This window comes from Bufo gargarizans, chromosome 3, assembly GCF_014858855.1.
Source record: "Bufo gargarizans isolate SCDJY-AF-19 chromosome 3, ASM1485885v1, whole genome shotgun sequence".
NCBI lineage: Eukaryota > Metazoa > Chordata > Amphibia > Anura > Bufonidae > Bufo > Bufo gargarizans.
In genome coordinates, this window is record NC_058082.1 from 301,021,411 (window position 1) to 301,043,830 (window position 22,420).

The 22,420-nt window shown below is 50.4% G+C and overlaps 1 protein-coding gene across 2 annotated transcripts in view; it reads right to left on the bottom strand.

Moving 5' to 3' along the window:
• The window catches only part of LOC122932497 (Fc receptor-like protein 5), a 133,627-nt gene that overhangs the window by 53,008 nt on the left and 58,199 nt on the right, over positions 1-22,420 (bottom strand). For both annotated transcript variants that reach the window (XM_044286951.1, XM_044286950.1), the window contains exon 6: positions 6,538-6,789. In XM_044286951.1, the coding sequence (XP_044142886.1) occupies positions 6,538-6,789 (252 nt within the window). The remainder of the gene's footprint in view (positions 1-6,537; positions 6,790-22,420) is intronic.

Genomic DNA, 22,420 nt, shown 5'->3' on the forward strand with positions numbered 1-22,420 from the left:
CTGTTAGGAGAGATCAGATTCAGAGGAGAGATCAGACTGTGAGGAGAGATCAGACTGTGGGGAGAGATCAGACTGTTAGGAGAGATCAGATTCTGAGGAGAGATCAGACTGTGAGGAGAGATCAGACTGTTAGGAGAGATCAGATTCTGAGGAGAGATCAGACTGTGAGGAGAGATCGGACTGTGAGGAGAGATCAGACTGTGAGGAGAGATCAGACTGTTAGGATAGATCAGATTCTGAGGAGAGATCAGACTGTGAGGAGAGATCGGACTGTGAGGAGAGATCAGATTGTGAGAGAGATCAGAGTGTGAGAGAGATCAGACTGTGGGGAGAGATCAGACTGTGGGGAGAGATCAGACTGTGAGGAGAGATGAGACTGTGAGGAGAGATCAGACTGAGGAGAGATCGGACTGTGAGGAGAGATCAGAGTGTGAGAGAGATCAGAGTGTGAGAGAGATCAGAGTGTGAGAGAGATCAGAGTGTGAGAGAGATCAGAGTGTGGGGAGAGATCAGACTGTGAGGAGAGATCAGACTGTGAGGAGAGATCAGACTGTGAGGAGAGATCAGACTGTGAGGAGATATCAGACTGTGAGCAGAGATCAGAGTGAGAGGAGAGATCATAGTGTGAGGAGAGATCAGACTGTGAGGAGAGATCAGACTGTGAGGAGATATCGGACTGTGAGGAGAGATCGGACTGTGAGGAGAGATCAGACTGTGAGGAGAGATCGGACTGTGAGGAGAGATCGGACTGTGAGGAGAGATCGGACTGTGAGGAGAGATCGGACTGTGAGAGAGATCAGAGTGTGAGAGAGATCAGAGTGTGAGAGAGATCAGACTGTGGGGAGATATCAGACAGTGAGGAGAGATCAGACTGTGAGGAGAGATCAGACTGTGAGGAGAGATCGGACTGTGAAAAGAGATCGGACTGTGAGGAGAGATCGGACTGTGAGGAGAGATCAGAGTGTGAGAGAGATCAGAGTGTGAGAGAGATCAGAGTGTGAGAGAGATCAGAGTGTGAGGAGAGATCAAAGTGTGAGGAGAGATCAGAGTGTGAGAGAGATCAGAGTGTGAGAGAGATCAGAGTGTGAGAGAGATCAGAGTGTAAGAGAGATCAGACTGTGGGGAGAGATCAGACTGTTAGGAGAGATCAGATTCTGAGGAGAGATCATAGTGTGAGAGAGATCAGAGTGTGAGAGAGATCAGAGTGTGAGAGAGATCAGAGTGTGAGAGAGATCAGACTGTGGGGAGAGATCAGACTGTTAGGAGAGATCAGATTCTGAGGAGAGATCAGACTGTGAGGAGAGATCGGACTGTGAGGAGAGATCAGATTGTGAGAGAGATCAGAGTGTGAGAGAGATCAGAGTGTGAGAGAGATCAGATTGTGGGGAGAGATCAGACTGTGGGGAGAGATCAGACTGTGGGGAGAGATCAGACTGTGAGGAGAGATCAGACTGTGAGGAGAGATCAGACTGTGAGGAGAGATCGGACTGTGAGGAGAGATCAGAGTGTGAGAGAGATCAGAGTGTGAGAGAGATCAGAGTGTGAGGAGAGATCAGAGTGTGAGAAGAGATCAGAGTGTGAAATGAGATCAGAGTAAGAGGAGAGATCAGAGTGTGAGGAGAGATCACAGTGTGAGGAGAGATCAGAGTGTGAGGGACTGTGAGGAGAGATCGGACTGTGAGGAGAGATCAGAGTGTGAGAGAGATCAGAGTGTGAGAGAGATCAGAGTGTGAGAGAGATCAGAGTGTGAGGAGAGATCAAAGTGTGAGGAGAGATCAGAGTGTGAGAGAGATCAGAGTGTGAGAGAGATCAGAGTGTGAGAGAGATCAGAGTGTGAGAGAGATCAGACTGTGGGGAGAGATCAGACTGTTAGGAGAGATCAGATTCTGAGGAGAGATCATAGTGTGAGAGAGATCAGAGTGTGAGAGAGATCAGAGTGTGAGAGAGATCAGAGTGTGAGAGAGATCAGACTGTGCGGAGAGATCAGACTGTTAGGAGAGATCAGATTCTGAGGAGAGATCAGACTGTGAGGAGAGATCGGACTGTGAGGAGAGATCGGACTGTGAGGAGAGATCAGATTGTGAGAGAGATCAGAGTGTGAGAGAGATCAGACTGTGGGGAGAGATCAGACTGTGGGGAGAGATCAGACTGTGAGGAGAGATCAGACTGTGAGGAGAGATCAGACTGTGAGGAGAGATCGGACTGTGAGGAGAGATTAGAGTGTGAGAGAGATCAGAGTGTGAGAGAGATCAGAGTGTGAGAGAGATCAGAGTGTGAGAGAGATCAGACTGTGGGGAGAGATCAGACTGTGGGGAGAGATCAGACTGTGGGGAGAGATCAGACTGTGAGGAGAGATCAGACTGTGAGGAGAGATCAGACTGTGAGGAGAGATCGGACTGTGAGGAGAGATCAGAGTGTGAGAGAGATCAGAGTGTGAGAGAGATCAGAGTGTGAGAGAGATCAGACTGTGGGGAGAGATCAGACTGTTAGGAGAGATCAGATTCAGAGGAGAGATCAGACTGTGAGGAGAGATCAGACTGTGGAGAGAGATCAGACTGTTAGGAGAGATCAGATTCTGAGGAGAGATCAGACTGTGAGGAGAGATCAGACTGTTAGGAGAGATCAGACTGTTAGGAGAGATCAGATTCTGAGGAGAGATCAGACTGTGAGGAGAGATTGGACTGTGAGGAGAGATCAGACTGTTAGGATAGATCAGATTCTGAGGAGAGATCAGACTGTGAGGAGAGATCGGACTGTGAGGAGAGATCGGACTGTGAGGAGAGATCAGATTGTGAGAGAGATCAGAGTGTGAGAGAGATCAGACTGTGGGGAGAGATCAGACTGTGGGGAGAGATCAGACTGTGAGGAGAGATGAGACTGTGAGGAGAGATCAGACTGTGAGGAGAGATCAGAGTGTGAGAGAGATCAGAGTGTGAGAGAGATCAGAGTGTGAGAGAGATCAGAGTGTGAGAGAGATCAGAGTGTGGGGAGAGATCAGACTGTGAGGAGAGATCAGACTGTGAGGAGAGATCAGACTGTGAGGAGAGATCAGACTGTGAGGAGAGATCGGACTGTGAGGGGAGAAATCAGAGTGTGAGGAGAGATCAGAGTGTGAGGAGAGATCAGACTGTGAGGAGAGATCAGACTGTGGGGAGAGATCAGACTGTGAGGGACTGTGAGGAGAGATCAGACTGTGAGGAGAGATCAGACTGTGGGGAGAGATCAGACTGTGGGGAGAGATCAGACTGTGAGGGACTGTGAGGAGAGATCAGACTGTGAGGAGAGATCAGACTGTGAGGAGAGATCGGACTGTGAGGAGAGATCGGACTGTGAGGAGAGATCAGACTGTGGGGAGAGATCAGACTGTGAGGAGAGATCAGACTGTGAGGAGAGATCAGACTGTGAGGAGAGATCAGACTGTGAGGAGAGATCAGACTGTGAAGAGAGATCAGACTGTGGGGAGAGATCAGACTGTGAGGAGAGATCAGACTGTGAAGAGAGATCAGACTGTGGGGAGAGATCAGACTGTGAGGGACTGTGAGGAGAGATCAGACTGTGAGAAGAGATCAGACTGTGGGGAGAGATCAGACTGTGAAGGACTGTGAGGAGAGATCAGACTGTGAGGAGAGATCAGACTGTGGGGAGAGATCAGACTGTGAGGGACTGTGAGGAGAGATCAGACTGTGAGGAGAGATCAGAGTGTGAGGAGAGATCAGACTGTGAGGAGAGATCAGACTGTGACGAGAGATCAGAGTGTGAGGAGAGATCAGACTGTGAGGAGAGATCAGAGTGTGAGGAGAGATCAGACTGTGAGGAGAGATCAGAGTGTGAGAGAGATCAGAGTGTGAGGAGAGATCAGACTGTGAGGAGAGATCAGACTGTGAGGAGAGAGCAGACTGTGAGGAGAGATCAGAGTGTGAGATCAGACTGTGAGGAGAGATCAGACTGTGAGGAGAGATCAGACTGTGGGGAGAGATCAGACTGTGAGGGACTGTGAGGAGAGATCAGACTGTGAGGAGAGATCAGAGTGTGAGGAGAGATCAGACTGTGAGGAGAGATCAGAGTGTGAGGAGAGATCAGACTGTGAGGAGAGATCAGACTGTGAGGAGAGATCAGAGTGTGAGGAGAGATCAGAGTGTGAGGAGAGATCAGAGTGTGAGGAGAGATCAGAGTGTGAGGAGAGATCAGACTGTGAGGAGAGATCAGACTGTGAGGAGAGAGCAGACTGTGAGGAGAGATCAGAGTGTGAGGAGAGATCAGACTGTGAGGAGAGATCAGACTGTGAGGAGAGATCAGAGTGTGAGGAGAGATCAGACTGTGAGGAGAGATCAGATTCAGAGGAGAGATCAGACTGTGAGGAGAGATCAGACTGTGGGGAGAGATCAGACTGTTAGGAGAGATCAGATTCTGAGGAGAGATCAGACTGAGAGGAGAGATCAGACTGTTAGGAGAGATCAGATTCTGAGGAGAGATCAGACTGTGAGGAGAGATCGGACTGTGAGGAGAGATCAGAGTGTTAGGATAGATCAGATTCTGAGGAGAGATCAGACTGTGAGGAGAGATCGGACTGTGAGGAGAGATCAGATTGTGAGAGAGATCAGAGTGTGAGAGAGATCAGACTGTGGGGAGAGATCAGACTGTGGGGAGAGATCAGACTGTGAGGAGAGATCAGACTGTGAGGAGAGATCAGACTGTGAGGAGAGATCGGACTGTGAGGAGAGATCAGAGTGTGAGAGAGATCAGAGTGTGAGAGAGATCAGAGTGTGAGAGAGATCAGAGTGTGAGAGAGATCAGAGTGTGAGAGAGATCAGAGTGTGGGGAGAGATCAGACTGTGAGGAGAGATCAGACTGTGAGGAGAGATCAGACTGTGAGGAGAGATCGGACTGTGAGGGGAGAAATCAGAGTGTGAGGAGAGATCAGAGTGTGAGGAGAGATCAGACTGTGAGGAGAGATCAGACTGTGGGGAGAGATCAGACTGTGAGGGACTGTGAGGAGAGATCAGACTGTGAGGAGAGATCAGACTGTGGGGAGAGATCAGACTGTGGGGAGAGATCAGACTGTGAGGGACTGTGAGGAGAGATCAGACTGTGAGGAGAGATCAGACTGTGAGGAGAGATTAGACTGTGAGGAGAGATCGGACTGTGAGGAGAGATCAGACTGTGGGGAGAGATCAGACTGTGGGGAGAGATCAGACTGTGAGGAGAGATCAGACTGTGAGGAGAGATCAGACTGTGGGGAGAGATCAGACTGTGAGGGACTGTGAGGAGAGATCAGACTGTGAGGAGAGATCAGACTGTGAGGAGAGATCAGACTGTGAGGAGAGATCGGACTGTGAGGAGAGATCAGACTGTGAGGGACTGTGAGGGACTGTGAGGAGAGATCAGACTGTGAGGAGAGATCAGACTGTGAGGAGAGATCAGACTGTGAGGAGAGATCGGACTGTGAGGAGAGATCAGACTGTGGGGAGAGATCAGACTGTGAGGAGAGATCAGACTGTGAGGAGAGATCAGACTGTGAGGAGAGATCAGACTGTGAAGAGAGATCAGACTGTGGGGAGAGATCAGACTGTGAGGAGAGATCAGACTGTGAAGAGAGATCAGACTGTGGGGAGAGATCAGACTGTGAGGGACTGTGAGGAGAGATCAGACTGTGAGGAGAGATCAGACTGTGGGGAGAGATCAGACTGTGAGGGACTGTGAGGAGAGATCAGACTGTGAGGAGAGATCAGACTGTGAGGAGAGATCAGACTGTTGGGAGAGATCAGACTGTGAGGGACTGTGAGGAGAGATCAGACTGTGAGGAGAGATCAGAGTGTGAGGAGAGATCAGACTGTGAGGAGAGATCAGACTGTGACGAGAGATCAGAGTGTGAGGAGAGATCAGACTGTGAGGAGAGATCAGAGTGTGAGGAGAGATCAGACTGTGAGGAGAGATCAGACTGTGGGGAGAGATCAGACTGTGAGGGACTGTGAGGAGAGATCAGAGTGTGAGGAGAGATCAGAGTGTGAGGAGAGATCAGACTGTGAGGAGAGATCAGAGTGTGAGGAGAGATCAGACTGTGAGGAGAGATCAGACTGTGAGGAGAGATCAGAGTGTGAGGAGAGATCAGAGTGTGAGGAGAGATCAGACTGTGAGGAGAGATCAGACTGTGAGGAGAGAGCAGACTGTGAGGAGAGAGCAGACTGTGAGGAGAGATCAGAGTGTGAGGAGAGATCAGACTGTGAGGAGAGATCAGACTGTGAGGAGAGATCAGAGTGTGAGGAGAGATCAGACTGTGAGGAGAGATCAGACTGTGAGGAGAGATCAGACTGTGAGGAGAGATCAGAGTGTGAGGAGAGATCAGACTGTGAGGAGAGATCAGACTGTGAGGAGAGATCAGAGTGTGAGGAGAGATCAGACTGTGAGGAGAGATCGGACTGTGAGGAGAGATCAGTGTGAGGAGAGATCAGTGTGAGGAGAGATCAGACTGTGAGGAGAGATCAGACTGTGAGGTTTGAATATTCTTTACCTCAGTAGCACTGCTTGCTGTTTACTCACCATCACAGAAGATTTCCTTGCTACTACTGTTTTCCTTGCTGACAGAGTTCTCTGCAGAACAGCTGACGTTTATGGCACCAGATGCAAATTCTGAGGCATCTATAGTGATGTTTGGAGCATGGCGGAGGTGAAAATGTTTCCCGTTCACACTCCAGGCATATGTGGCATCGCTCGCTCTTTCTACCTCACAGACGACTCTTGCCGTTCCATCGTTTTGACAGGTGGCATTAATAATGGGTGCAGAGAGAGGAACTAAGGAGACATTCATGTGCAGATTATTACAGTATATACTGGATAATATATGGTTTACATGGCTGTGTCTCAACCCTGGTCCTCACATCTCCCCAACAGGTCCTTCAGATTGTGCCTCAGGCGTTGTCACAGGTCTGTCACCAGAGCCCACAATACAGACGACACTCATTATTACCTACATCTCGGGACCTGATGAGATTGGGGGCTCAAGAGTCCCGTGTGTTCACCAATGTAGATATCAGCAGGGGAGGAGGTGAACTGAAAGGAGCTCACCCGTCACGAAGTTGGTTGTTAGCCCCTGTACACACCTGCAGAAAGAGGCTAAGAACCAGCTATCCTCAACAGGATGAGGCAATGTTTATGTTTTTTTTTTTACTTTTTTTCTTCCAAGAGCCCTATTTTTCTTTTTTTTTAGCTTTTTTTTTCATGAATGGGTTATTGTGCATTCCCCGGGGCCTACTTACTCCACAAAAACTCCCCCTTTTTACCCCCCAACCTCTCACGCCCCTTAAATGAATACACACAGTCCGAGTTGGATTAAATCGGCCACAGCAGCCGTTTATTAATAAATAAATACATAACATATATAAATATATATATAAATATATAACAATAACTTTTTCCATACCCCCTGACGAGGGAGGTCATAGATGCCCCAAATTTCTCACATATATGTATAAACACGCCAACCCGGCACTTCCATCTTGCCTCCAGCCGCAAAACTCCAGCTCGGAGACACCAACTGATGGACGCCTCTCTGAACGAACCAAAAATGCCCCAACTATGAGAGTCCAGCCCCCCCTCCTGGGGGCCCTCCCATTTTCCACACCATTCAAGACCACCAGCTTCTATGACCTTCCCCCGCCAACAACGCGAGGCTTGACTCCTCCCTCAAGCCCGCGCGTTCCTCCACATGCAAAGCGCCCTCTCAATGCCCCCCTGCAGGCCCAAAGACCACAAGTCAATCCCCACCGCGTTCAAATGAACACCATCAGCCCTCCAAAATCCTCCTGTACCCGCCTCCAACTCCACATGCCAAACCACCACCGCCCCATTCCTGGCTGCAAACTTACCCACCGCCCTGTTCACCTTCACCCTTGTCTTATCCACCCTCTCAAACGACCTGGCCTCTCGCCATGACTGCCTATACACCATATCCGACCAAACCGTGATCATCCCAGGAAACAAGGACCACAAGCGCAACAAGTCAAACTTGATATCCTTGATCAAATCCCGACAAGACCTCACCCCCAAGTCATTACCACCCACATGCAGCACCAGAATATCCGGGGCCCTATCCAACCTCGCATGCCTATGAATCTCACCCATCACACTCCCCCACAACATTCCCCTGCGTCCAATCCATCTCACCACCTGCCTCATCCCGTCCTATCCCCAACTGCCGCCCGTTGGGCCTCACATCCGCCCGCAAAGCACCCCAAAAAACGAACGAATGTCCCAGGATCCAGACTAACGCCGCCTCACAACCTGCAACAAGAAAAACGAGAATGAAAACACAAACAAAACCACTGCACCCTCCAACCCGAACTCACAAGCCCCCCCAGACGCACATATGACTTAAAACGGGCCGACTCCCACCGCCCAATCTTCTTAATCACCTCGTCCCCCAACCCCAATCTGGCAGCCTCCGTCGCGCCCCAATATGAAAGGAATGACCCGTAAAGCCACTAGAGTCCATTCCCAGCACCGCCATACACTTCTTGAATACCGCCACAAATTGGAACCTTGACAAAAAAGAACCATCCTGATGCCTCAACAACGGACCCCCCCCCCCCCCCGCCCTTTATACCCTCAAACAATTTACTGGACAAACCAAGCACCCTGCCACTGCATACAGACACACATTCCGACCCCTTCCTTCCCTGTCCGTCTTAGATACCCTAATCCGTACAACCACCCTATCCTCGTACAAATCCAAATCATCACTCGCCAAACCGCCCCCACACACCGTACTCTTACTCACCAGCTCCCCCAGCCAGAAAGGCCCGAAAAAGGCCAACGTGAATGCAAGCCTAAATAACCGGATCTCACTCTCCGAGCTACAAACCGACTCCACACAAACCCCCACTCTCAACAGCAACTCAAAGGACACCGGCCTCCGACCATCCGCCTCCCGGCCCCCACGTCGAAAACCCTTCAGTACCTGCTTAACCAAAAATGATTTGGTAACATCCGGAAGGCCCCTCAACCTAAAACCAAAAACTAAACCAGCAAAAAAACGGTTAACCCTTGCCACTGACCAACCCTCCTCCACCACGTGCCCCAAAAACAACACCAATGGGATCTCCCCCCCATCAACACCAACCCCAATACTCACACACCACTGCTCCCAAGAACGCCACGCCTTACCATAGTCAGACCAAGTACCTTCACTCAAAGACCTCCTAAACAAATCCGCTATAGTACCTCCAATAGGTCCCAGAGCCACGCCGGCCACTCCAGCCCCTCCCCCTCTGCCTCTGGAGCCAGCTGACGAAAACGCTCCCACTGCAAACGAGAAAGAGAGTCAGCCACCCCGTTATGAACACCCGGCACATGCACCGCCACAACCCATGTGTTCAGCGGCAAACACATCAGCACCAAGTGCTGCAATAACCTAACTACAGGAGGCGAAGATGCTTTCAGACTATTAACGGCCTGCACAACACCCAAGTTATCGCAATGCCACCTCACTTTCCTATCCTTGAACTTGCCCCCCCACAGCACCACCGCCAGCACTATCGGGAACAATTCAAGCAACGCGACGTTCCTAACCCAACCCCTCTCAAACCAACTCACCGGCCATTCACCCACACACCACTGTCCTTCACAATACACACCAAAACCCACCCCCCCAACAGCATCTGAAAACAAGTCAAAACTCTCCACCACCTCCCCCATGACCAACGTCCTGCCATTAAATTGTCCCAAAAACCCGTCCCAAACCTCCAAGTCCTTCCTCAATTCCTTCCCCAGCCGAATAAAATGGTGACCCGACACCACACCTGCCGTCGCCACCGCCAACCTCCTACAAAATATTCTGCCCATTGGAATAGTCCTACAAGCAAAATTCAACTTCCCTAACAAGGATTGCAACTCCTTCAAACGAATCTTCGGCCCCACCCTCGCCGACTGCACTGCAGCCCTCACATCAACCAATTTGTCCTCAGGTAACCTACACTCCATCCGAACCGTATCCAGCACTATGCCTAAAAAACACAACTCTGTAGTGGGGCCAACCGTCTTTTCTGCCGACAACAGCACCCCGAACTCCCTAAACACCGACTGCAACGAGGCCAACAGCAACCCACACACCCCGGAACCTGCCGGCCCCAAACAAAGGAAGTCATCCAAATGAGCGACTGACACCCCGCCACATCCTTCACCACCCATTCCAAGAAGGAGATAAACTTCTCAAAATAAGCGCAAGAGATCGAACACCCCATCGGCAAACACCCGTCCACAAAATAACCCCCCTCCCAAAAACATCCCAACAAGCGCAAACTATCCGGATGAACCGGCAATAAGCGAAACACGGCCTCAATGTCCGCCTTTGCCAACAGCGCACCCGGCCCCAACTTCCTAACCCAACTAACCGCCGTATCAAACGAGGTGTAAACAACCGAACACAATTCCGGATCAATTCCATCATTCACCGACGACCCCTTTGGGAAAGATAAATGTTGACTCAGCCGAAAAGCATTCGGCTCCTTCTTCGGAACCACCCCCAACGGAGAAACCACCAAGTTCCCCAAAGGTAACTCCACAAACGGCCCATACATTCTCCCCAAACTCACCTCCTTAGCTAGCTTCTGAGACACCACTTCCGGGTGCATCAAAGTCGACCTCAAATTCTTACCTCTTCCACCCCCCGCATCCTCATGACAAGACGGAATCACAAACCCCTCCTCAAACCCCCTCCGCAACAGCTCTGCCCCCACCCTATCCGGGTACCTACTTAAATACGGCCCCATCGCGTCCACCCTGACCGGAGTCCGCCCCTTTTCCAACCGTCTCTCCCCCCCTCGGCCTATGCCCCCGGAAACATCGGCTGGCCCCGTGACTCCCCCCGCACCCCGAACACTCGTGCTTAAACTTACATTTCTGACCGAACTTGCAACTCCCCTCATTGAACAACAAACACAAGCCCTTTGCCGAAGCAGCGGCAAAACCCGACTGCCCGCCCCCCACCCCCCCCCCTGCTCCGCACGAAAAGGCTGTCCCTGTCTACCAGCTCCCATCACCCTCATCCACAGCCCTATGTCTTTATGGTCCCACCGCATACCGGAGCGGACCGCCTTCCTCTGACGAAACTGTTCGTCATACCGGAACCACCTGTATCCTCCATAAACACGATAAGCCTCCCCTATCGCATCCATGTAACAAAACAGAGGCGAACAACTATCTTGCGCCTTCTCCCCGATCACACTTGCCAAAATAGCAAACGCTTGAAGCCAATTGCTAAACGTACGGGGTATCAGCCTATACCATCTCTTCCGTTCCTCCTCCTTTTTCCCCAAATCCTTCCTAACCACATCCAAATTAAAGCGCTCCAACGGGAGCAGCGAGAAAATATCCATGTATTCCCCCTTCCAAATTCGCTCCCTCACTTCCTGCTTTAAATGCGCCCCCAACGGGCCCTCAAAGCACACATACACCTCGCCCTTTGCCGCATCATCAACCCTCGGCATGTCTTCCTCACCGCCAACCTGAGTCTGCACTGAAAGCCCCCTCCCCCCACTCGCCCCCACCCCGGGGCCCACCCCCCCCAAAACCTGCCCAGATCCCCCAGCCACTGCTTCAACCTCGCTTCCCCTCCCCAATCCCCAAGCTTGCAAAGGCCCTGTGCCGCCTTGCCCTAAACCAGCCAACCCGCACAGTAACCGCTCCAAACCACCAAATAAATCAGCCTGACCACCCCCGCTGGCCCCCAACCCCACACCTTGCAATAATGTAAACGGTGTCCCCAAGGTTGCCTCACCTGGCTGCCCGGGTGCTGTGAACCCCGCAGCCGTTGATCCGGATTCCCATCGCTCCACTTCCGATCGCACCATCCTGGACCCCTCTTGTTCAGCCCCTGCCATCTGCTCACTCGACTCTTCATTAAGACCAGCCGCCGGCTGTCTGTCATCCATAAGGGGCCTGTGCACCCGCTCCGCCTCCCGATGCACAGCCCCGCAGACCCTCGCTCCACTTGGTCTCCCACGTCGAGCAGGCCTCCCCCCAGGCCTAGGAGGGGAGCCTGCAGTACCTGGACCCGCATTCCCGCCGTCTGCAGCCGCACGCGATGAAGGGGGCCGCCCCCTTCCCTTCACTGAGTCCCGCCGTGCATGTGGATTCCTCCCGAGCCGTGAGGACTTAGGGAGGGGTTGAGAGTGTCCCCCACTGCCCGGAGGGTCCCTAGAGGGGCTCCTAACTCGGCGCTGGACTCTGGGGGTGTCCTCCTCAATCAGGTGCGCCGGCGGCCTAGCCCACCGCGGCCGTTTTTCCTCTGACGGCGGGCAAACTGCACCCGCCGCCTCCCCCTGTAACAAGCCGGCTACCTGGTCTTCAAGCCAGCCTTGACCACGGACCTCCGCCGCTGCCCGCAGCCTCTCCAGGACTTCCTCGACACCCGACATGGTAAGCTGGGAGCTGGACAGGATGCCGAGATGTCCGCTCTCCTGCTCCTCTTCTCCCGGAATGGCCTCTTGAAGCTCCACCCACACCCAGCGCGACTCCGCCCCCTCACTATCCTAACCCTTCCTAGCCACTCCTCGGCCCAAAACCCCTCATGCAGGCCTACCTCCAGCGTCCGGCCTTTCTCATAGTCATATGAGGGCTTGTTTTTTTTTTACAGAACAAGTTATATTCTTTAATGGCACTATTCACCATAGCAGCTTATACTGGAAAACAGCGGGAAAAATCATTATGTGGTGAAATTGGAAAAACTGGTGGAAAAAAATTGCAATTCTGATAATTTTTTATAAAAAAAATTTGTTTACGTTATTTACTTTGCGCTACAATTACATGGTTTTCTATTTTTAATTAAAAAAAAAACCTCTGAGAACATTTTGCATCGCCATATTCTGGCGCCCATGACTTTGTAATAATCCATCTACATGTGAGGGCTTGTTTTTTGTGGGTTGAGCTGCAGTTTCTATTGGTAGCATTTTGTGGTACTGTTGAGGTACTCTGCTCACCAGCATCAGTGTCTGGGTCCCAGCCAAGAGGACTTGCCTCCTGCAGTCCTCTTCTTCCAGATGGGTCCAGCCACCAGGCTAGCTCTGTCCCTCCTCACAGGCTTCGGCGTGCTTGCGGTTCAGCCTTTCTCGCTATGCTCGTAGGGTGTACGCTCTCCCTTTGGCTCTTATCGGGCCAGCGCACACACCCTAATCTTCACCTTTATTATTTCTACTAGAAGTGATGGATGAATCGCTAGCAGTCTGCAGTAAGGGTACAGAGGGGGGGTAACAAGTTGGGGGAGTAAGAGGGTACCTGAGCAATAGGTTCTTGTGCACTAATGCCCTGTTTCCTGGATTTGACTTCTCGCTGCCTGTCCTGGTCTCTGTCTGATCTCCATTCTGACCCTGAGCTGCACATCCTTAAGCTGTTAATTAGGCTGTAAATACTCTGCCTGACCTCAGCCGTCACTGATTAGGTGGTACGTGCTCTGCACCATTGTCCCTTGACCCCCGTAGGTCAGCTGTCAATCGCATAGAGCCTACTCCAGAAGGTAGCGGCCTGGTGGTTCCACTGCAGAGGCCTGTATAGGGATTAAGCCTCAGTCACACGTCAGTGTTTGCTCAGTGATTTCCATCAGTGATTGTGAGCAAAACCAGGAGTGGAGCCTCCACAGAGATAAGGAATAACGGAGAGAACTGCACTGGTTCTTTGCTTAGAGCCGCGACTGGTTTGGGCTTAAAATCTCTGACTGAACACTGACGTGTGACTGAGGCATTGGACTGTGAGAACCAGGGTCTGCCAGGATAACTACCATTTTTTATTCATTTTTATTTTTATTTTTTTTGGGGGGGGGGGGGGAAGGTGACCAAAATACGACATATTGTTCTGACATTTTCAGACATGGTGATAGCAATTATGTTTATTTTTTTATAACTTTTTTTTTTTTTTTTACTAAAATTTGTAGTTCCCTTAGGATCTTAACCATATGATCTTCTGATCCCAAAGGCTGCATAGACTGCAATCGTATACCATGTCAGTCTTCTGGTTCCTCCCTGGTTCCTCCCAGCCCTCTGTAGCTAGAAGGAGGAGTCTAGCTTAGTCCCTGTAAGGGGAAGGCAGGAGGCCTGGTCCTCTCTGGACAGGTTCTGTTAGGCCTACACCAACCTTATCACTGGAGGTTGTGCACATCCAAGCTGAGCCGAACCTTGAGGTACTATAAAGCCAGGACAAGAAGTTCCTGGGACTATAAGTAAGACTACAGACTACAGCTAACTTAAGTTCCAGCAGAAGAGGAAGAGTTTCCTATTTATTCAGCCAAGCATAGCAGAGCTGAGATTGTTGCAGAGAAGTATTTGCCTGCCAAAGTTAATGCCAATACCTGCTGATGACCAAGATATCGTTTGGAAGCTGTTTGAATTATCAATTTATGCCAAGTAAAAGCAACTGTTCAACGTTACTACAAAGTCTGGATTCCATTTGTTCTACTCATCCACCATCCAAGTTAAATTGCCCCTTTTGCACTGCTTCGGACCACATCACGTCTGGGATCCACGGATATCCAGGTAGGAACACCGTGACACGTGTACATAACATCTACAGAGACTGTATTCCACCCTGCACCCTGCTCTCTTGATTAGGTGGTACATATAGCTGTGCGGGCTCCCACAGGCGCCCTTGACTAGGTGGTACATATAGCTGTGCGGGCTCCCACAGGTGACCTTGATTAGGTGGTACATATAGCTGTGTCGGCTCCCACAGGCGACCTTGATTAGGTGGTACATATAGCTGTGCGGCTCCCACAGGCGACCTTGATTAGCTGGTACATATAGCTGTGCGGCTACCACATGTGACCTTGATTAGGTGGTACATATAGCTGTGCCGGCTCCCACAGGCGCCTTCTATTAGGTGGTACATATAGCTGTGCCGGCTCCCACAGGTGACCTTGATTAGGTGGTACATATAGCTGTGCCGGCTCCCACAGGTGACCTTGATTAGGTGGTACATATAGTTGTGCAGGCTCCCACAGGTGACCTTGATTAGGTGGTACATATAGCTGTGCCGGCTCCCACATGCGCCCTTGATGAGGTGGTACATATAGCTGTGCGGCTCCCACAGGTGACCTTGATTAGGTGGTACATATAGCTGTGCGGCTCCCACAGGCGACCTTGATGAGGTGGTACATATAGCTGTGCGGGGTCCCACAGGTGACCTTGATGAGGTGGTACATATAGCTGTGCGGGCTCCCACAGGTGCCCTTGATGAGGTGGTACATATAGCTGTGCGGCTCCCACAGGCAGCCTTGATTAGGTGGTACATATAGCTGTGCGGCTCCCACAGGTGACCTTGATTAGGTGGTACATATAGCTGTGCCGTCTCCAACAGGCGACCTTGATTAGGTGGTACATATAGCTGTGCCGGCTCCCACAGGTGACATTGATTAGGTGGTACATATAGCTGTGCGGCTCCCACAGGTGACATTGATTAGGTGGTACATATAGCTGTGCGGGCTCCCACAGGCGGCCTTGATTAGGTGGTACATATAGATGTGCCGGCTCCCGCAGGCGCCCTTGATTAGGTGGCACATATAGCTGTGCAGGCTCCCGCAGGTGACCTTGATTAGGTGGTACATATAGCTGTGCCGGCTCCCACAGGTGACCTTGATTAGGTGGTACATATAGCTGTGCGGCTCCCACAGGTGACCTTGATTAGGAGGTACATATAGCTGTGCGGGCTCCCACAGGTGACCTTGATGAGGCGGTACATATAGCTGTGCGGCTCCCACAGGTGACCTTGATTAGGTGGTACATATAGCTGTGCGGCTCCCACAGGTGACCTTGATTAGGTGGTACATATAGCTGTGCGGGCTCCCACAGGTGACCTTGATTAGGTGGTACATATAGCTGTGCGGCTCCCACAGGTGACCTTGATTAGGTGGTACATATAGCTGTGCGGCTCCCACAGGTGACCTTGATTAGGTGGTACATATAGCTGTGCGGCTCCCACAGGTGACCTTGATTAGGTGGTACATATAGCTGTGCGGCTCCCACAGGTGACCTTGATTAGGAGGTACATATAGCTGTGCGGGCTCCCACAGGTGACCTTGATGAGGCGGTACATATAGCTGTGCGGCTCCCACAGGTGACCTTGATGAGGTGGTACATATAGCTGTGCGCCTCCCACAGGTGCCCTTGATTAGGTGGTACATATAGCTGTGCGGCTCCCACAGGTGACCTTGATGAGGTGGTACATATAGCTGTGCGCCTCCCACAGGTGCCCTTGATTAGGTGGTACATATAGCTGTGCGCCTCCCACAGGTGCCCTTGATTAGGTGGTACATATAGCTGTGCGCCTCCCACAGGAGCCCTTGATTAGGTGGTACATATAGCTGTGCTGACTCCCACAGGTGACCTTGATGAGGTGGTACATATAGCTGTGCGGCTCCCACAGGTGACCTTGATTAGATGGTACATATAGCTGTGCTGACTCCCACAGGTGCCCTTGATTAGGTGGTACATATAGCTGTGCGCCTCCCACAGGTGCCCTTGATTAGGTGGTACATATAGCTGTGCTGACTCCCACAGGTGACCTTGATGAGGTGGTACATATAGCTGTGCGGCTCCCACAGGTGACCTTGATTAGATGGTACATATAGCTGTGCGGCTCCCACAGGTGACCTTGATTAGGTGGTACATATAGCTGTGCCGGCTCCTACAGGTGGCCTTGATTAGGTGGTACATATAGCTGTGCGGCTCCCACAGGTGACCTTGATTAGGTGGTACATATAGCTGTGCCGGCTCCTACAGGTGACCTTGATTAGGTGGTACATATCGCTGTGCGGACTCCCACAGGTGACCTTGATTAGGTGGTACATATAGCTGTGCGGACTCCCACAGGTGACCTTGATTAGGTGGTACATATAGCTGTGTGGCTCCCACAGGTGACCTTGATTAGGTGGTACATATAGCTGTGCGGGCTCCCACAGCTGACCTTGATTAGGTGGTACATATAGCTGTGCGGCTCCCACAGGTGACCTTGATTAGGTGGTCCCGCTCCCAGTTAGGGGGGTGACCACAGATGCAAACTACTAAGGATTTGATTTTACAATATTAATGAATTTGAGAAAGTTTTATTGTTCTTTTTTTTTTCTTTTCTCCTTTCTATACGTTTGGATTTGCTGTTCCATGTTTTGTGATTTGCCCGTACCTGTTTACCACGTGATGTTTCCATGTGTGTGATTACAGGAGGTGGATTTATATGGGAGAGTCACAGGTAGCATTTTATATCATGAGTAAGGATCATTAACTTGGGATCCGAAACGCGTCGATGTTGCACTTGTTTTGCACTGTATGGATTTTACTGCATCAAATAAAGGATATGGTTTTGCCAGAAGCTGACTCCTCTTACTTTTTGCACAGTTTATGTCGGCCTTGTCCTATCTACATCCGTGCCTCTGATACGATACGCAGGTGAGCGCTGCATTTCTGACTTTCTATTCCACAATTCTGTCACAACCAGACAGCTGAGAAGCTCTGACAGAGGCCTTTCAGAACCTCCTCCTTGAGTTTCTGTGTTGTGGTATTCAGCTCCTCCTCTCGTTAGCCTCTCTCAGCTGTCATGTGTTGGATTAATTGCTTCCCTTTAAATTCTTCCCCAGAAGGCTTTTCTGGGCGGCTCATATTTCTTCCTGGAGTGTGTGTGCACGCTGACTCTGTCCTCCTGTTTGCTTCAAAGCTAAGTGTTGTACCTTTATCTGTTATTTTCTGTTTGCTGGATCCCAGGTGACCCTGACTCCCTCCGTGTCTGGTGTAGGGAGCCGGTGGTCGTGTCCCCTCACTATTGTAGGGTGCTCAGGGCTTTATAGTCAACGTTCGTGGATATGCAAACCTCCACCATTCGGATCTTTGCATAGGCTGAGCAGCCAGGGAAAGTGCCAGGTCTCCTGCAGGGGTCTCCCTTGGTTCCTTAGTTTTTGGATCCAGCGAGTCGTTTATACATGTTGCTTTGCCTTGTTTCCTGTACACCGTCCGTGACATTATAAGCCGCCATAACCGTCTCAAGCATGGATCCGGTTTCACTTTTGGCTGAACGCTTCCAGGGTCTTTCATTGGAGGTAGCTGATCTCCGTAAGACTTTTTCTCAGCTTCAAGTGACCGGTTCAGCTTGCGTTCATGGAGTTTGTTCTGAGCCTAAGATCTCGCTCCCGGATACGTTCTCCGGGGGTAGTGAGAATTTTGTGCGTTTTAGAGAGGCTTGCAAACTCCATTTTCGCCTTCTTCCCCATTCCTCTGGTGATGAGGAACGGAGGGTGGGGATCATTATATCGCTGCTCAGGGGTAACGCTCAGTCCTGGGCCTTTTCGCTGCCGGAGGGGGCACGGCCTCTCCGTTCAGTGGATGAATTCTTTTTAGCCCTGGGTCAGATATATGATGATCCGGATCGTATTGCTCTGGCTGAGTCTAAACTACGTCTATTATGCCAGGGTAAACAATCCGCAGAAATATACTGCTCAGAATTTCGGAGATGGGCAGTTGATACTGGTTGGAATGATGCTGCGCTCCGAAGTCAATTTTGCCATGGTCTTTCAGAGGGATTGAAAGATGCATTTGCCTTTCATGAGAGGCCTATTTCTTTGGACTCTGCTATGTCTCAGGCCGTTCGTATTGACAGGCGTCTTAGAGAGAGAGGAGAGATCTCTCCTTCCTGTCATACTCAGTCCCAGGACAGTGCAGCGGTCCCATTCTGTGCGCAGGGCTCTCAGTCGCCGTCAGCCCCTTCTGAGCAGGAGCCCATGCAGCTGGGGTTGATTGCTTCTGACAATAGAAGATTCAGCTCGCATGGGAGGGTTTGTTTTTGTTGTGGAGGTATAAATCATTTGGCAAATATTTGTCCCTCTAGGAGATTCAGGCAGTTTTCTGGGAGTAATAAAGAAACAAACAGGAAAAAATCTTTTAAAAATGTTCCGTCTGTTACTATTGGCAGGGTTGAGGCGGAAATTGAAGGTTTTCCATTTGCTTGTAGTTCCCGTTTTGTCCTGCCGGCTAGGGTGGCGCTAGAGAGCAAGAACATTTTTTGTGAGATTTTTGTGGATAGTGGAGCAGCGGTTAATCTCATTGATAATCAATTTGCGATAACTCATGGTTTCCAGGTGCGCACTTTGGGAAAGGATATTCCTGTTTTTGCTATCGATTCCGCTCCACTTTCTCAAAAATCATTAAAGGGCATAGTTCACAATATCCGTTTAATTGTGAGTGATGCTCATGTTGAGGATGTGTCATGTTTCGTCCTTAGCGGTTTGCCTACCCCTCTGGTGTTGGGGCTGCCCTGGCTCACTAAGCATAACCCCACCATTGATTGGCAAGCGAGGCAAATAAATGGTTGGAGTGACTTTTGCAGAGAGAATTGCCTCATGACATCTGTTTCTGAGGTTGCTACTAAGACTGTACCATCTTTTCTCTCTGAATTTTCGGATGTCTTCTCTGAGAGTGGAGTTCAGGATTTGCCCCCGCACAGGGAGTACGATTGCCCTATTAATCTCATCCCAGACGCCAAGCTGCCTAAATCTCGTTTATACAATCTTTCCCAACCTGAGAGGATCGCTATGCGTGCTTATATCTCTGAGAGTCTGAGAAAGGGACACATACGACCCTCAAAGTCACCTGTTGCCGCTGGTTTTTTCTTTGTTAAGAAAAAAGATGGTTCTTTAAGACCTTGTCTGGATTTCAGGGAGCTGAACAATATCACATTCGTGACCCTTATCCGCTTCCTCTGATCCCGGACCTGTTTAACCAGGTTGTTGGGGCTAAAGTCTTTTCCAAATTAGATTTAAGAGGAGCATACAACCTGGTCAGGGTCAGAGAAGGGGACGAATGGAAGACGGCCTTCAATACCCCTGAGGGCCATTTTGAAAATTTGGTTATGCCTTTTGGTTTGATGAATGCCCCAGCCGTTTTTCAGCATTTCGTGAACAGCATTTTTTATCATTTGATGGGGAAATTTGTATTGGTGTATTTGGATGACATTTTGATTTTTTCTCCCGATTTCAAAACTCATAAGGAACATTTACGTCAGGTCTTGCTCATCCTGCGGGAGAATAAATTATATGCGAAACTGGAAAAATGTGTGTTTGCGGTTCCAGAAATTCAATTTCTGGGGTTTCTTCTCTCCGCTTCTGGTTTTCGCATGGACCCCGAGAAGGTCCGCGCTGTGCTTGAGTGGGAGCTTCCTGAGAATCAAAAGGCGCTGATGCGTTTTTTGGGCTTTGCCAATTATTACAGGAAGTTCATTTTGAATTATTCTTCTATTGTTAAACCACTCACTGATATGACCAGAAAGGGGGTATATTTTTCTTCTTGGTCAGTAGAGGCGCGTAAGGCTTTTTCTGATATCAAGGAGAGTTTTGCTTCCGCTCCCATCTTGGTGCAACCTGATGTTTCTTTACCCTTCATAATTGAGGTTGATGCTTCTGAGGTGGGTGTGGGGGCGGTTTTGTCTCAGGGTTCCTCTCCTGCCAATTGGCGACCGTGTGCCTTTTTCTCAAGAAAACTCTCCTCCGCAGAGAGAAATTACGATGTGGGAGATAGGGAATTGTTGGCCATCAAGTTGGCTTTTGAGGAATGGCGCCATTGGCTAGAGGGAGCCAGACACCCTATTACCGTGTTTACTGACCATAAGAATCTGGCCTACTTGGAGTCAGCCAAGCGTCTGAACCCGAGACAGGCCAGATGGTCTTTGTTCTTTTCAAGGTTTAATTTTGTTGTCACGTTCCGCCCTGGAGTTAAGAATGTGAAGGCAGATGCCCTGTCACGTTGTTTTCCGGGAGGCGGGAATTTTGAAGACCCGGGTCCCATTTTGGCTGAAGGTGTGGTGGTCTCTGCTCTTTTTCCTGAATTGGAGGCAGAGGTGCAGGCAGCCCAGTCAGAGGCTCCTGATCTTTGTCCTCCTGGGAGGTTGTTTGTACCTCTCGCTTTAAGACACAAGATTTTTAAAGAACACCACGATACGGTCCTTGCTGGGCACCCGGGGGTAAGAGCCACACTGGATCTCATCGCTCGGAGATTCTGGTGGCCTGCGCTTCGTAAGTCGGTTGAGGGTTTTGTGGCAGCCTGCGAGACTTGCGCTCGTGCCAAAGTCCCTCATTCACGGCCATCAGGTCCTCTCCTTCCCTTACCCATTCCTTCCCGTCCTTGGACACATCTGTCCATGGACTTCATAACGGATCTGCCTCGTTCCTCGGGGAAGACTGTGATTCTGGTGGTGGTGGACCGTTTTAGCAAAATGGTGCATTTCATCCCTTTTCCTGGTTTGCCCAATGCTAAGACGCTGGCGCAGGCATTTGTTGATCACATTGTCAAATTGCACGGTATTCCTTCAGACATAGTCTCTGATAGGGGCACGCAGTTTGTTTCCAGATTCTGGAAGGCTTTCTGTTCTCGCTTGGGGGTACGGTTGTCATTCTCTTCTGCTTTCCACCCGCAGTCGAATGGCCAGACAGAGCGCGTCAATCAGAATCTGGAGACATATCTGCGTTGTTTTGTGGCGGAGAATCAAGAGGATTGGTGTTCTTTTTTGTCCCTTGCTGAGTTTGCTTTAAATAAACGTCGTCAGGAGTCCTCTGATAAGTCACCATTTTTTGGTGCATATGGGTTTCATCCACAGTTTGGGACTTTCTCGGGAGAGGGGTCTTCTGGTTTACCTGATGAGGACAGATTCTCCTCGTCTTTGTCATCTATTTGGCAAAAGATTCAAGATAATCTAAAGAGCATGAGTGAGAGATATAAGCGTGTGGCTGATAAGAGACGTGTGCTTGGTCCGGACCTGAATGTTGGTGATCTGGTGTGGTTGTCTACCAAGAATATCAAATTGAAGGTTCCCTCCTGGAAGTTGGGTCCTAGGTTTATTGGGCCTTACAAAATCCTGTCTGTCATCAATCCTGTTGCCTACCGTCTTGATCTTCCTCAGACTTGGAAGATCCATAATGTTTTTCATAAGTCCTTATTGAAACCTTATGTTCAACCCATTGTACCCTCGCCTTTGCCTCCTCCTCTGATTATGGTTGATGGGAATCTTGAATTTCAGGTCTCTAGGATTGTGGATTCTCGTCTTGTCCGCGGTTCTCTTCAGTACCTTGTTCAGTGGGAGGGGTATGGTCCTGAGGAGAGGATGTGGGTCCCAGTGACGGACATTAAGGCCTCTCGTCTCATCAGGGCTTTCCATAGGTCCCATCCTGAGAAGGTGGGTTCTGAGTGTCCGGAGTCCACTCGTAGAGGGAGGGGTACTGTCACAACCAGACAGCTGAGAAGCTCTGACAGAGGCCTTTCAGAACCTCCTCCTTGAGTTTCTGTGTTATGGTATTCAGCTCCTCCTCTCGTTAGCCTCTCTCAGCTGTCATGTGTTGGACTAATTGCTTCCCTTTAAATTCTTCCCCAGAAGGCTTTTCTGGGCGGCCTATACTACTTCCTGGAGTGTG